The 14,978-nt window shown below is 42.1% G+C and overlaps 1 protein-coding gene across 7 annotated transcripts in view; it reads right to left on the bottom strand.

Moving 5' to 3' along the window:
- The window catches only part of SYNE3 (spectrin repeat containing nuclear envelope family member 3), a 75,056-nt gene that overhangs the window by 15,785 nt on the left and 44,293 nt on the right, over positions 1 to 14,978 (bottom strand). For all 7 annotated transcript variants that reach the window (XR_012650679.1, XM_075029898.1, XM_075029897.1 and 4 more), the window contains exon 17: positions 14,838 to 14,876. Coding sequence is in view for 6 of the 7 variants with exons in the window: in XM_075029898.1 (XP_074885999.1) it covers positions 14,838 to 14,876 (39 nt within the window). In the remaining variant the exon portion in view is untranslated. The remainder of the gene's footprint in view (positions 1 to 14,837; positions 14,877 to 14,978) is intronic.

Raw genomic sequence — 14,978 nt, 5'->3', positions numbered from 1 at the left:
GCAGCCATGGGAGGGACACACAGTAAGTCCCATCACACTTTTCTTTATGCTGGTGCAAATCTAGAGTTGCTCAGTTAACCTCATGAATTTAATATGGATTAGTATGACCAGGAGAGAACATATTTGGGGCTAAAGAATTCAGAAAAGATCAATTAAGAAGTAAGATTTCCACTGGCAAGATTCCTGGATATCTCCTGCCAATGAGCTGAACTATGCATGTTTCACACACACAAAAAAAAAGACCAAGTCGACTATCTGTAAGGGAGTCCTGAAAAAGAGGGGTCAATAACCCATTAATTTCATCTAACATGGATTTATACTTAGAAATAAGACTTAATGTGGCTACAACATTAGGTACCAACCTACATCACAAACATCAATGCAGAACACCCACTGAAGTGAGACCCACATTTTACACAAGAGGAAGTTAATTTGTTGTGTTCGAGCCACAGGTGATCTCAGTGCTGCAGCAAAATCAGGGCTTCTGACCTCTACTGGATGCTTGACTTAACAGGCAATGCCTTTGTCCCACTATAGCACTGCCATGAATAGTCCATGGGAAACACCAGCAGAGAAGATAAGGAGCAGAGTGATGGTAGAGGAAATTACTTACACCTTTTGCTACTTTTTAAGGATCTCTTCCGCTGCTTTCTAAATTTCTCAGTCTTTTGTAGCTCTATATGCTTACAGAGTTAATTATGAAGGCAGATATATAGCTGCAGTTAAGAGATCATGAGACAGTTGTGCTGTGAAATCCTTCTTCTGTTGTAGTTGGTTTGCTACCATTATATCGAATCGCTGATGAGATTTAATTATTGTGTCAGGCAGATGTAGAGGCAGCAGAGCAACAGCTGCTTGCTCTGTCATTTCTGGCCCACAGTATCTGAGTTGTAACTTGCTCACTGAGGCCAATGAAAACTCAGGTCCCTGGACACTGGAACTGTCAGTAGTTAGTGGGCAATGTGTAGTCAGGGTGTAAGTGGGACAGACTTTAAGCACTGTTGGGTAACTTCTGTGGGTACAGCTAGCATTTATCCACAAAATCAAAGCTTCACCAACCTGGCTGCATCACAGGAGTCATCTGCTCCTACTGTGATCTGTTCTCAAACACTAGTCAAAGTACCATGCGTAAGTAGCTGTACTAACGGGACTTTCCTTTCTTTAGTCCTGGAGTCCAGACCTGAAATCCTTCATCTCCCCTGGATTTCATCAGCCTATAGGCTGAACAAAACCTGCAGGGCTTCTGAGTTCATAGTCAATGCTAAAACTGTTATGTGTAAGGGCAACAGACACAGCTGTTGGTCAGAGCTTTCTGGGCTTGTCTCTGTAATGCCATGAAACAGCCACTCCTTGGTGTAATCAGTATAAACCAATGGGCTGTCACTGACAGCTTGTTTTCATTGACCATTTCTCATTCTTAATTATCCATTGCATCCATAATATGCAGCAATATGACAAATACATTTATTATAGTGTCCCATCTATAAGGAAGAAGGCCCTTTCCAGGTTCCAGAAGCCACGGACAAGTTTGTTTGTATGCATTAATAGGTGTAGTTCTGTTGATGGAAGTTCAGATCAGTCTCACCTCTGCCTTGGGACAGTTCAAACCATGCTCCTTCAGCTACCACTAAGACATAAGAAGACTTAATGCTGATGTTGTTAAAGGGTAGGATCCTGTGACTGACTGTTCAATAGTTCATTATGGCTGGAAGTCTCAAAAATGTTCTCACAAACTCAAACTGAGAATTAGAAGTCCACCTCTCACTGACAATTGTGAGAAGGACTACCAGTCTTCCTAGCAGCACCTAAAATGTTTGCTCTACAGCTGTCAATCCTTTAGCATTGGTTTTAAAAGCTACTTCAATCTGAAACTATTCTTTCATTACCAGACCAGCTGCAACACCTGTCTTCCCAGTTATCTCCTTCTGCCTATGAACTGGTGGGAAATAGTGGGCTTTTCCAGCTGTGCCTCATCTCTGTTCCTGTCACAGCCCAGGGAGCAGGGGTCTTATGGTTGCTCAGGTTTGTCACTGGTTTCCTATGATGACCACGCTGCCAATTAGTTACTCATGTTGTTCCTACCCCAATTCTTTTACCAATCCAGCATTTGATTCAGAGCAGGTCACTAACTCTGCCCTGATCTCTAAAACAAAGACTATTTATGCAACTCTAAGGAATGGGATGAGATTGAAGCATTATTTATTAAGTGCCTTGGGTTTAGATCTACTGGAAGGAGCTGTAAATAGTATTGCTTTTGAAAGCTCATTCTCCAGAAAGAATTAATGTGAAATGGCTTTATTAACAAGATATTTTTTGCTCTCCATGGAGCTTTCTGCAGGGTAAGATACTCAGGCTAACCATAGCAGATCCTAGCATTAGAAAAATCTGTGGAGGAACATTTGCCTGGGGGCAGAACTTCAGAGAAAGAGAAATATTTTGTCTGTATCTGCTGCTTCTCTCCTACCTGCTTGCTGAGTTTATAGGCATTTGTGTTTCATGAACTTCTGTCTTTGCTGCCCAGTTTCTCTGTTTTGTTTGATCACACAGCAAGGTTAGAGTCTTGTATTTCTGACTCCATTTGTTGCCATGGGAATGACTCTGCTATCACAGACATGGTATTATGATGTCTCTGCAGGACTGCAGATGGGGCACACATGAGCTGTGAGGGTTTGGTGCTTTCAGCAAATTTGCAATGATAAGCCCTTAATATATGAGGTCCCCAACCTGCACAGACTGAAATGCATGGGAGACCTACCATTAACTTCAGTGTCTGCAGCAGGTTTATGCACAGAGAAAACTAAATAAAGTCAGGATTGAGAACTACTTATTCACAAAGTTCAGCAGGTACCCTTACAAATGGATTCATTACTTACATGCCCAGGTTGTTGTGCACATGAAACCTGCATTAGTTCTGTTGCTTTGTGCTTGCTGGAACAATTGGGAATAGGTTGGGGTTTTTTTTGGTGGTAGTACTACTAGAGGTGTTAAAGGATAGAAAATTTTGAAGGAGACACAGTAACTTGTAATATGAGAGATGATACAGATGGAAAAAGCAGGGAAGGTTTTGGGCACTGACTCCCTCTCTGAGTGTGAAAAAAGCAGCACTTCAATTTTCCTAAGACTAAGTCAAAGTATTTTTTTAGGCCTGTGCTGTGAGAGAGAGAGATGCTTTCAGGCTGTGGTGACCTGAGACTATGGCACCAACAGGTAATTCAGGAGGTCAAGGTTCAAACCTCTTCCCTGCTGGGCTCAGAGTGATCAGGGCTGTACGAGTCTACTTGGAGTCGGGACGGCACTCCCACCCCTTTAGCACATAATTCTTGGTTAGAAAAGGACAGTCTGACACAGTTCCACCTTTGCAGAAGACAGTTCGAACATTTCATTTCCCTATGAGATCAAAGGTGGGAACCACGACCCTTGCTACGCAGTCGAATTCCCCTTCCCTAATCACTCCAGCTACTGGCATCAATACAGCTACTACCCAGCACCCACAGTGCCAGCAGTGCATGTGTCAGGTCTAGGTTCCACAAAATATTCTGAAACCAAATCTTCCTCGGAGGAAAACTGGCAAAGCTCCAGTGAAGTCAACAGAACTTTAATTTCCACCATCTTAGAATAACAGCTGGAATACCTGGGTATCGAGCCAAAGTGTCGGAGACATTTTTGAAACACACATGGAAAAGGAATAGGTTGACATTTTAAAAGAAAATATACTTTTAAAGTTCACCATCAAGGATAAATGTCCTCCCCCTTCTCCCTCAAAATACCAGGACAAGCAACGACTGTCAAGGAGTAGACGGCTGTGTTTTGTGTAATGCTAAATGCATGCTTGTTACCAAATGAACTGCACTGGCTGTGAACATTCACATTTGTGCTTGATTCATGTTGGGGCGTTTGAATGACAAGCATCGGTTTAGATCTAGGGAGTCCTCAGCACTTAAATCTGTTTGCAGTTAATAACTCCTTACCAAATGCACCGTGAAAAATCACTTGGATGGGAAACAGCAGAAAAGCACTTCAGAACTTGCTACATAATATTCCTGTGTAAGTTGCTGAAGTGTTTTGCTAAAAATCAGCGCGCTCCCTGGTTTGCTATTGACCACATTCCAGGATATATGAAAACACACAGTTAATCTAGCTATTTGAGGGAGCAAAGGAGTATACCATGCTCATTAGTGGGTTTTTGCTGCTGCTTGTATGTCACCAGCATGCCTGACAAAAATCAAACCTGCACCACTGAATCAGTGATCCAGCAGAGAAAAAAGATTTAGTCTGGATCCATTCCTCTTACTTTAGAACATTTCTCTGAGAGACTATCCTGGGAAATGCACTGGTCTCTGAAAACTCCTGCTCTCCCCATGGATAAAGGGACCAATGGCCAAGCGTCCTACAGACACTATACAGACAAAGACACTAACATCCATGCTGCTTCATCCCAGTGCTGTACCCAGCTCTAGTATCCTATATTCTACAGCAATCGGTGCAGATGTGTAGATACTAAAGGCAAAGATAAATAATTTCTCCTTAATATTCTCAGCCTCCAACTGCTTTCAGCTCAGGCATTTTCCTGAGCCTGATATAGCTTGTCTATCCAGCTAACACTCAGTGAATCTTTCTTCCAGACACTTCCAGTTTCCCCTTCAACCTATACAAAGTTTAAAAGTCCTCAATATCCTTTAGCAAGGAGTTCCACAGGTCAGCTACCTGGCATGAAGAACAAACCCCTTATGTTAGCTTTGAACCTGGCTCCCAGTTCTTTCTTGGAGAAGAGATGGAGAGTCAACCCCCATCTACACTCTCTGCACCATGTGTGATTTTGTAAACCCCTGAGTTAAATGCTCAGACAGGATGAATCCAGGCCTACCTCCACAGTGGGCAGATCACAACATAACTACAGGGGCTTAAACTACAGCAACAGATACAGAGGAAGTACATCTTAATAAGAAGGATAGGCCTTCGAAAGGATCACCTACGTAGGTGTGAATTCTACCACTTCGTTATTCCTCTAAGAATAAACAAAGCCACCTGGAAGGCTGTTAACAGCAGCTTACCGTCTGTTCCTTTCATTCTGAATAGGAGCATGCTATCATCGTGCACCATCGCTTTTTTTGATAAAGCAGTTGCCTTATCCGTGATATTTTGCCTCCGAGGGACCCTGGGTTTCTGCCACTTGAGATCCCACTGGGTACTAAATCAGTCACCACTCACAGAGGCAGGTTATTGTGAACAAGAAGAGATCAGCTCCAGGGGGAGTGCGGGCTGCTCTCTCAGACCAAAGCAAATTGGACTTTTACCTCAACGTGAGATAGTTTGGAGCTGGGCTCCTCATCAGTTCTCAACTCGGAGCCATGAGTATCCCTTTGTAAGATATGCAACATATTGCAAATCACAGCTGGTCTTTTCAAGAGGGAAATAATTTGGGGGAGTCAGACACTACTGTAGCCATAGAACTGAGCATCCAACATTCTCTTGGGCAAAGCTGTGGCTCATTCCCATACACCACAGCAGGAACTAAAAGTTGGATACTGTCGATCAGAGGTTATGTGGCCTCTGCAAAATGACAGTGAGGGTTCAGAACTGTACTTTCCTAAATGCAAACACTGCCCAGGTTAGGCAACTGGCAGTGAGGAATGAGTAAGGATGGCTGGGACCCCTTTGTGTCCTGTGCTTATCATTCTCCATCTCATAAAGAGCCACCAGAATGAATGTGCTGAAGGAAGGTTAACTGAGGTCACACAGGCAATTTTAGCTCTGACATTTTCTATCTTCAGATTGCTTAACTTTGCAACCTTAACGTTCTTTTCAATTCTGAAAAGCCTAAGCGTGTGTACGTAAATAAGTAAGTATACAGGCAAATTACAGGCTATTTTTTCTCCCTTAGGGGAGATTCTGGAGTGCCTGAACACGGCTGGATGATAAGCTAGAATCTTTGATGAAGGCTTCATTTAAAAGAAACAGAAAACAAGGAAAAGCCAGCAGTTTGTATCTGAGATTTCAGCAGTCCCATATGGCAGATATTTCAGAATTTCTGCTGCAAAGTCACTTAGAACTAAGTACTGTGCCATATGCTATTATGACAGAAACGGATTTATAAAGGTTAGCTTCTGTGTGCATATACAACATGACATGCTTTTAGGAGAAGCATGCCACAGGACAAGGGCTATAGCCTGATCTGTTAAAGTAGCACTGATTTCTATAATTCTCCAGGCCTAAGCAAGCAGAAAAAGTCTCTGGTTTTGTCCCATCTTCAGCACATAAACAGTGGAAACTACTTTCTTTTTATCTGCAAAGTGTTTGACATGTGATAAAAGTTAGGAAGCACTGTGGAAGATTAGTAAAGTGGTAGGTCAGATGGGTCACTAAAAATATCTTCGTTCCATGTTATGAGCATACGGAAGGTCAACCTTTCAGTGAGGTAATTCTGAAGCACATTTTCATATCCAGCGGCAAGCAGCGAGTTACACTTAGTTTCTTAAATATGACAAGCGAAGTATTTGCAAAAGGTTCAGACCAGGGTGAAAGGTTTTTAAGCCAGTTGTACTAGTTTTGGCTAGGATAATTTTCTTCAGAGTAGCTTGTACGGGGCTGTGTTCTGTATTTGTGATGAAAACAGTGTTGATAACACACCTGTGTTTCAGTTCTTGCTGAGCAGTGCTTACACAGAGCCAAGGCCTTTTCTGCTTCTCACAATGCCTCACCAGCGAGTAGGCTGGGGGGGCACAAGAAGTTGGGAGGGGGCACAGCTGGGACAGCTGACCCCAAATGACCAAAGGGATATTTCTTACCGTATGACATTGTGCTCAGCAATAAAAACTAGAGCAGGGAGCAGAGTTTTGACAGGGTTGCTGTTGTTCAGGTACTGGCTGGGTATCAGTCAGCTGGCAGTGAGCCCTTGAGGCTTTTTGCATGACTTGTTTTTCTTGGGTTTGTTTTTCTGTTTCCTTCTTTTACTTATTTAACTGTCTTTATCTCAGCCCACGAGTTTTCTCACCTTTACCCTTCCCATTCTCTCCCCCATCCCACTGCGGGGAAAGTGACACAACAGTCCTTTTTGGCGCCCAACATCGTGCTCAAAAAGTTTGAGATAACAACAAATTTGACCATAGCGTGTTAGAGGGAACTTATAATTATTACATCTGTTTAACAGTTGCTGGTTGCAATGTTGCCTTATTTGTTCTCTTGTATCTGATCTATGCCACGCTCCCTTTTTTATGCATACATCAAATTTGAGAGCTTGTTAAAGGCTGGTTTTGGCTTTTGCCATGTGCTGTGCTGTACAGCACTTGATTGTGTTTTGCCTGGGAGAACCATGATAAAAGCACTGGCCTTGAGCCTAATCTGGTGTTTGGGCCTTGCCTTGATGCCATCCCTGTACTTGAGGAACCGTCTCATGGAGACAATTAACAATTACGTATTTTCCCTTCTCCAAGAGCCAATTTGTGGAGGAAACAAAGAATGACACCTTCCCCTTCTTCTCCTGTGCAGTAGATGTTTTCTGCCTTGTTAAAATAACTCTTCAGTATCTTGAACATCCTTGGATAATTAAAATGCTCCTATTAGTATGTCTCAGGGATCTGTTTCTGGCTTTTCCTAAGGTTAAACAACTATTTAGGAATACCACACAGAGATATGCCCTGAGGCAGTGTGGTTATAGGTGGCAAGGTGTGTGTGAGAATATGGGTAGGTATGTAGAACGGTTGTCACCTCCAGTGGTCTGGGTCTTCACCCCTGAACAAGCGCAGGATCCTGATAAACTGACACAATTTGAAAAAAGGATACTCTGCCCCTGGCAGTGCCAAAGAGATACAACTTACAGCACTGCGCTGGGACCTGGCCTCTGCCTACTGAGCACTACTGAACATTGCTCAGCACCCTCAAGGGGAAGAAGGATCTGAAGACATACGGACAAACACTAGGGATAAACCACAGACCCAACCTTCATCTATATCAGTCACCCGTATAGTCAAGAAGAAACAATGGAAGCAGAAGTCAACTCATTCAGTAAGGGAGGAAGAAGCTTCTCATAGGAGGGAGCAGGAGGAAGACTTAGAAGAGACAGCCTGTTCTGCAGCAGAGCAGTCACAAGAAAAGGAGGGGGAAGAGACTGAAATCATAAACGAGCCAGAAACCACCCAAGCCCTGTCCCTAAGTGAGTTGCAAAACATGCAAAAAGATTTCAGCAGTCACACAGGTGAGCAAATTATTAGCTGGTTGCTCCAATGTTGGATACTGGAGCCAACAGTCAGGAATTAGAGAGTAAGGAAGCCCAGCAGCTGTTGTCACTTGCTAGGGACAAGGCCATTGACAAAGGGAAGGGGCAGCTGTCCTTGGCCTCTGGAGGTGGCTCCTGCTGAGCGTGAAGGAAATTCCTTCAAGGAAGACCTTGCAAGTAACCAAGGCAAGCGGACCACCACTGAGAGGGGTACCCAGTATCTGAGAGAATTAGCTGTGGTGGAGATGATCTGGACAACAGGACAGCAACCTGGACAACAACCAGGCATCTAAAGACCCAGATGAAGTCCAGTGCGCATGGACCATGTGGCAGAAGTTTGTGCGAGTGCACCAACATCATACACCAGCACTCTGGCAATAATGAGCTGGACAGACATGGAGGCACCAACTGTGGATGAACTGCCCAGCCAACTCCAGGAATTTGAAGAGAATCTCACTCCCTCCCTACACACCTGTGTCAGCTGCCCCAACAGTGACAGCAACCCAAAAAGAATACGTCTTCTTCCTTGCCCATACCAAACAGCATCTTGGGTGCTGGGACCTTCAGGCATTGGGATACAAATTTAGCAGAAGCCACTTGGCCAGTTAACGCTACAGGATCTACCAACTGACTTGGCTCTGCTCAGTTGAAACCCCTGTGGACTGTGAGGGATATAAAGTTCCCATAGTACACATAAGGAACTGGCTGGGAAAGACAGTCTGGGTTAATCTTTCCTCAGGAAAAGGCAAACCCATTTGTGACACTGCTTTTGCTCAAGGACCTGGGTGTACGTGGTGGGTAATACAAAAGGATGAGGAAGTCCAACGTATACAACAAGGAGATTTACTCCTGGGTAAAAATAACCCACAATTTGAGTTGGATGATGTTACTGCTGTATAATGCCCTCGTTACGTGATGCTGTATGTTGCCACTGCTCTGGCTGCAATATGTCAAAGTTATTACAGCAGGAGTTACTTGAACTAATGAAGAATGAATTTTGTAAGGATGATATCTCGCATCGTGCAAGTGCAGCAGTGACACAATGTGAGCTGGCTTCACTGTGCAAAAATCCAACGCAACACACTCTCTCCCGTCCTGAATGAGCATTACAACAGATGGAGCCCAAAGTCATACACTAAATGAACTCAGAGGACATTCTGTGGACATTTTAGAGGGGTAACCCTGAGTGAATGATATCTGTATATATATCAAAGGACAGGAAGGTGGGTGTGGCAGGTTAATGAGCATGTATTGGATAGTGTGGGACCTGAGCATGATGTACATGGTATGGAATAAGGGGTGGAAATTGTACAAGTTTTGGCTGGGATAGAGTTAGCTTTCTTCAGAGTAGCTCGTATGGGGCTGTGTTTTAGATTTGTGATGAGAACAGTGTTGACAACACACCCATGTTATAGTTGTTGTTAAGCAGTGCTTACACAGAGTCAAGGCCTTTTCTGCTTCTCACACTGCTGCCAGTGAGTAGGCTGGGGGGCACACAGCCAGGACAGCTGACCCCAACTGACCAAAGGGATATCTCCTACCATATGACAACATACTCAGCAATAAAAACTAGGGGGGGAGGGGAGGGCACAGTTTTACCAGGGATGGTGTTGCTTGGGGACTGGTTGGGCATCGGTTTGCTCGTGGTGAGCCACTGTTGGTTTTTTGTATCACTTGCTTTCCTTGGTTTTGTTTTTCTTCGTTTCCTTCTTTTACTTATTAAACTGTCTCTACTTCAACCCATGAGTTTTCTCACTTTCACCCTTCCGATTCTCCCCCCTGTGCCACTGTGAGGGGAGTGAGTGAGCACCTCTGAGGGGCTGAGCTGCTCATTGAATTTAACTGAATTCAGTTAAAAGCACAGGAATACTCCACCAGTTTTAAATACACTCATAAGCAATACATTTTATCCCAATAAATACATTTTGTACTTAAGAGCAATGCTGTACTACTTTTAGAAGGGGAGTTATCGACAGCTAGTAACTGGATGACTTTTCAGTCAGTGTATCTGAAATTTAGTAGGAGACATCAGTGTTCTATATTTATTCAGGAAGGCAAAGAAGTGAACCAAACTTCTCCCAATTTCCAACTTCCACTCAGCCTTGCAATTTGAAATAAACTAATTAAATTGGTCAATAGAAAGAATGAAAACTGAAATAAAGACAACATGTTCTGGAACCTGTAGAAGAAGGTACTGACATCAACAGCTGGTTTATCACATCAACAATGTATGTTTCCAACTGCTTTACTAGTGACTTCTCTCAAGCCAAGATTAACTTTTCTTAAACTTTAGCAGTCATCATATATAATTTGAATATTATTAGCATTTTATTTAAGTAATTTAAAAATGTGATTGCTTACTTTTAAAAAACTAATATATATACAATTTGAGGTATTGATTACAAGATTTTTATCCTACCATGCTTTCTGCAGTAGTGTTAAAAACATTTTTCCAGTGTATACTGGAAATTGGTTTCATTCTGCTATTCGTCAATAAATATCTCTCTCATTACCTTTCAGTTAGGGGGTAAAATTATATCTGCTGAGAAAATAATTCTAAATTATCTCCTTACTGAAAATCTGCAAATACTTCACAACATGGTAAGCTACTAAAGGACACATCTTTTCAACAAAGGAAGCAGGGGCCACCAACCACATACCTAGCTAATATCATGTTAACATTAACAGAAAGTAAGAACCAGGTGTCCTGGGAAGCAAGATGTCTTCTCCATCGTGCACCAGTACTACTGTAGAGGGAGAGTATTGGCAAGGCACAGCAGTGGCAGAACCACATAAAAGAGAAATAAAGAGTCCCTGTTTTCTAGCATTTGGGAAAGCCGTAATGTAGATCGGTAAACAACACAAAACCTACAGAAATAAGCGCAGACAGGCAGGCAGTCTCACAGGTGCAGTAACATGAAGGGAAGCTGGTGGGCCTGCTGGACAAGGAAGGGGATGATGCTGTGTGGCACAGCATACTTAACAGTGGGTCAGAGTTAGGAAGAGGGAGCCAGAATTTTTCTGAATTTTTTTTTTTTGCCTAAGTTTCCTTTCTGAGCAAACATCACTGCTGAGGGAAAATAAGTCTATCTCCTAATTTTGAATGGTAAGATGCCCTTCTTCTGTGTCTGGGCCATGGTATAATTCCTAAAGCAGGCAGGCACAGGCTTATAGGCACAGTGATGAAAAAAATATGGAGAGATATTTTCTATATCTATAAAAGAGATACTGAAAACTGAGGGAAAGATACCTTTTAATGATTCGTTTCAATTTTACTAAGAATAATTGTACAGAAGATTTCAAGTGGCTAACACACAGCCGGACTTCAGGAAAACAAATGGGCCGCGTACTTTCAATAGAGAGGCACCACACGATGCTGTGCATTTCTGTAATGTGACGTTCTGCCATGAAGAATTCCTGTCATATCTGCACTCGAGCAGAGCAGAGCGCATTACTGTTTTCTTCCTGGCAAGCTGTGGCAGCTCCTGCTTTGCACAGTTTCCTGAATGACTGCATTAATTTGATTGACTCCAGATCAATGATGTCTCTAAATAAGATTAAATTACACGTTCCTTCTGCCTGTGTGCTATAGGAGATTACTCTTAGCAGAATCTCAAAGGAAGCAATTAGCTGACCACTGATGTAATGAATCCTAATTATTTTGTTTGTACAAACAATAAAGCCAGAATCATTTGTTTAGCAAAGAAGTGTAATGACTCTGAGCACTCGAGAAAATAAATTGAACAGTGCTACCTAGACCTGTAAATAAGGGGCCTTTGACTTCCTATTCATGCTAAGAATGCTCGTGGAATATTTTCAGGTAGCTGGGAGCCAACCTTTGAAAGTAACATTTATCATAGTTATTACTAAGCATCTGCTTATGTCCTTGGGTGTGCTAGGTGCCCTGCAGAAATATCCATCTACATTGCTCTGTCATTGGCACCTGCTAAAAATTCACTGCAGCCAGTGCAATTTCCTGCAACTGTTTTTTGTTAATCAACAAGAAGTCGCTCACATTGCGATCACTGCTGTTCCTAAGGGCACCAGTGGCTGGGGCATGTCCTCAGCAAAGGATGAATGATCAGAAAAAAAGCACATTAATATACATGTAGCAGGCTCTACTCTGCCCAGCATTTGGCCATGCAGGCTAGAAATGTAATGAAAACAGAAGGCACTGGAATGAGACTGGCCGCAGCTGGGTCTTCCCCTTCTCCAAGCTGATCTGCTGCTGCTGCAAACAGCTCAAACAGGAGAGACAAGCAGAGTCACTGGGGACCTCATGTTGCAGAAAGCAGAGATCAGTCCAAAAATAGCTGAAACTCTGCCACCACTGCTGATTTTGTGTGACCCAAAAGCATAAGGGAGCTGACAAATTAGAGACAACCTGATCCCATTGCTTGCAGACTCACTGGATGTTGCAAGTACAGTGATGCACCCCCCAACCATGTGTACTTTCTGCAGGTATTAACTCCCAAGATCAGCCATTCTCTCAGAGTAGTTGGTTTCCTTCACCATGGTTTCAAAAGGATATTCAAAACATACAAAAATATTTTGCCTAATCTTTCTTTCATTTCTAGCCATACTTTAGGTGTTAAATCTGAATTTAAAATAAACTCCAAAGCCACAAATTCTGCAGCTGATTTGCTTTTCGCCTTCTCTCAACCTGAACAGTGATGCACCCAAAGGGGATCAACATTATTTTCTCGTTCTCTTAAGTGGTGCCCAACAATCTTATGGGAACACAGGCTCACATCCCGATAAAAGCCTTAGCCTGAATGAAAAAAAGACACCTCTGCCTACAGTACTTGGATTCTCATTGTAGTGACACTGTTTAAATACAGAATGAAGGCTCTGAAGTCAGCAAAATCACACTGAAGTGAGCAAGGTGTTAAGTTACTGCAACATTCATACTGGCTGAAGGGAAACTGCAAATTACTTGGTGCAATGGGAGCCATTTCCTTCATGCTTATGAGGTATTTCAGTTCTTCGTTCCTTCCCACCCTGAGCTGTTTCTCTTTGTTTGTGTTTAGTAGCTATTTAAAACTCATCAAATGCTTTTTTGGTGCTCTTGCTGTAGGCCTAATTGACAAATGTTTGCTGCCTGCCATTATGTTATTCCAGTATCCTTGAAAATTAACTGAAGACTTTAGTCTCCTTTGGAGAAGTTAAGGAGGAATAAATACCACCTACCCCAAGGCAGGTGGGACAGATGAATTAAAAATGGTATCTAATTGTGCAGTGGAGATGTGCTTATGCCTAAAGCTTTTGTTTTGTTTTGTTTTTTTCCCTCTACAAACGACCCAAAAGCAGAAAATTCTTTTGTTGGTCTTCTGGAATATCCCTTTAATCCTCTTCTATGGAAAAGCAGCACTACTAATGTTTGGCTGCCTCTACACCAAGTATTAAAATGTCATATTGTTTTTCCAGCCTGAAAAATTCTGGTGACCTTACTGGATGACCAACAGTATCGAACAATAAATGCTAAACCAGACAGGCAAGAACAGAAACTCTTTGGGGGTTTTCAGGAAGGCTGAACTGTGGCCAAAACTATTCAAGGGATATGTAAAAACTACCTTAAATTGGTCAGTATTTTGCTGGGAAAAAATATTGGAGGTGCTACTCCACATTTGAGTACCAGCGGAATATCCCATTGGAATGAGCAAAGTCTTGATTTCTGGCCATACTAGAAGTGCACTATACTGCACCCTTTAAACATTGGTCTCTTCTAAAGAGATGTTGCAACAGGAGAAATCAAGGGTTTGATTTAGCTCAAGATGATGATATGATTATGTTCCTGCAACATGTTATTCATCCAATCTACTCTGTATTGGGCAAAGAAAGCCTTATTCTATTCCTTCTGAAAACAAACGGAAAGTGAGGTGACAGTACAAAGTAGAAGCTAACAGTGTCTATAAACAAAGTAAATTGTGACAGAGAGAAAAGACTCAGTTCAACACTGCTCAGGTCAACAGAAAAACTCGCTGACTTTATGAAAACGGGATCAGAAATGCTGCTTTGGTTTAATAAGACACTTGCAGCATTTGGTTTTTTTTAAGCTTCTCATTATTGTCTCCTGTACTGCTTCTGTTTATGTCATCACTTCCAAAAGAAAATCCTTCACAGGAGGAATTCTGCTGCTTAGAATAAGGATTAGTCTAATAACATTAGATAAATCTCTTTACTTTCTCTGTTTTTCTGCATTAGAAAGAAGGTGGGCTGAATGATCCAAAGCAATTTTTTCAGAAGTGTCTAAAGAATTCGAAGTCTCGTTTTCAAAATTATTTAATGCACTTGGCGCCTAAATCCTTTAGAGAGAGATTTGGGCTTTTCCTTAAGCTATTTTGAAAAATGAATTAAGTTCATGTAGATGTACAAAAACTGAGTTCACCTACTCTCCTAGGAGACAGACATTTAGCTTCTAGAGATGCACTAAGCATAGCTCAAGAGTAAAAACTCTGTAATATTTTCCCTCTTAAAATCTGGAGAAAAATAAACCTCTTAAAGAAGAGAGGCTCTTAATAAGCTAATTAATCTCAAGAATCTTTAGAAAAGTTAAATTTAAAATAATTATCTGCAAAATGTCTGATCAAACATGTTTTAGCTTAATGATAGGAAACTGTCATACCTTTCTGAATCTGTCTGGTTCTTCTGAAGATCCAGGACTCTGTTTAAAAGAAAAAAAAAAAGCAGCATGAACTTAAGATCCTAGTGGAGAGTGGAGCCTACAAATGAGTATTCACCTGTCGGCAGATGTTTCTTTCAAATG

The sequence above is a fragment of the Buteo buteo genome, chromosome 6, assembly GCF_964188355.1.
Source record: "Buteo buteo chromosome 6, bButBut1.hap1.1, whole genome shotgun sequence".
NCBI lineage: Eukaryota > Metazoa > Chordata > Aves > Accipitriformes > Accipitridae > Buteo > Buteo buteo.
This window is presented reverse-complemented; position numbering and strand designations above follow the sequence as displayed.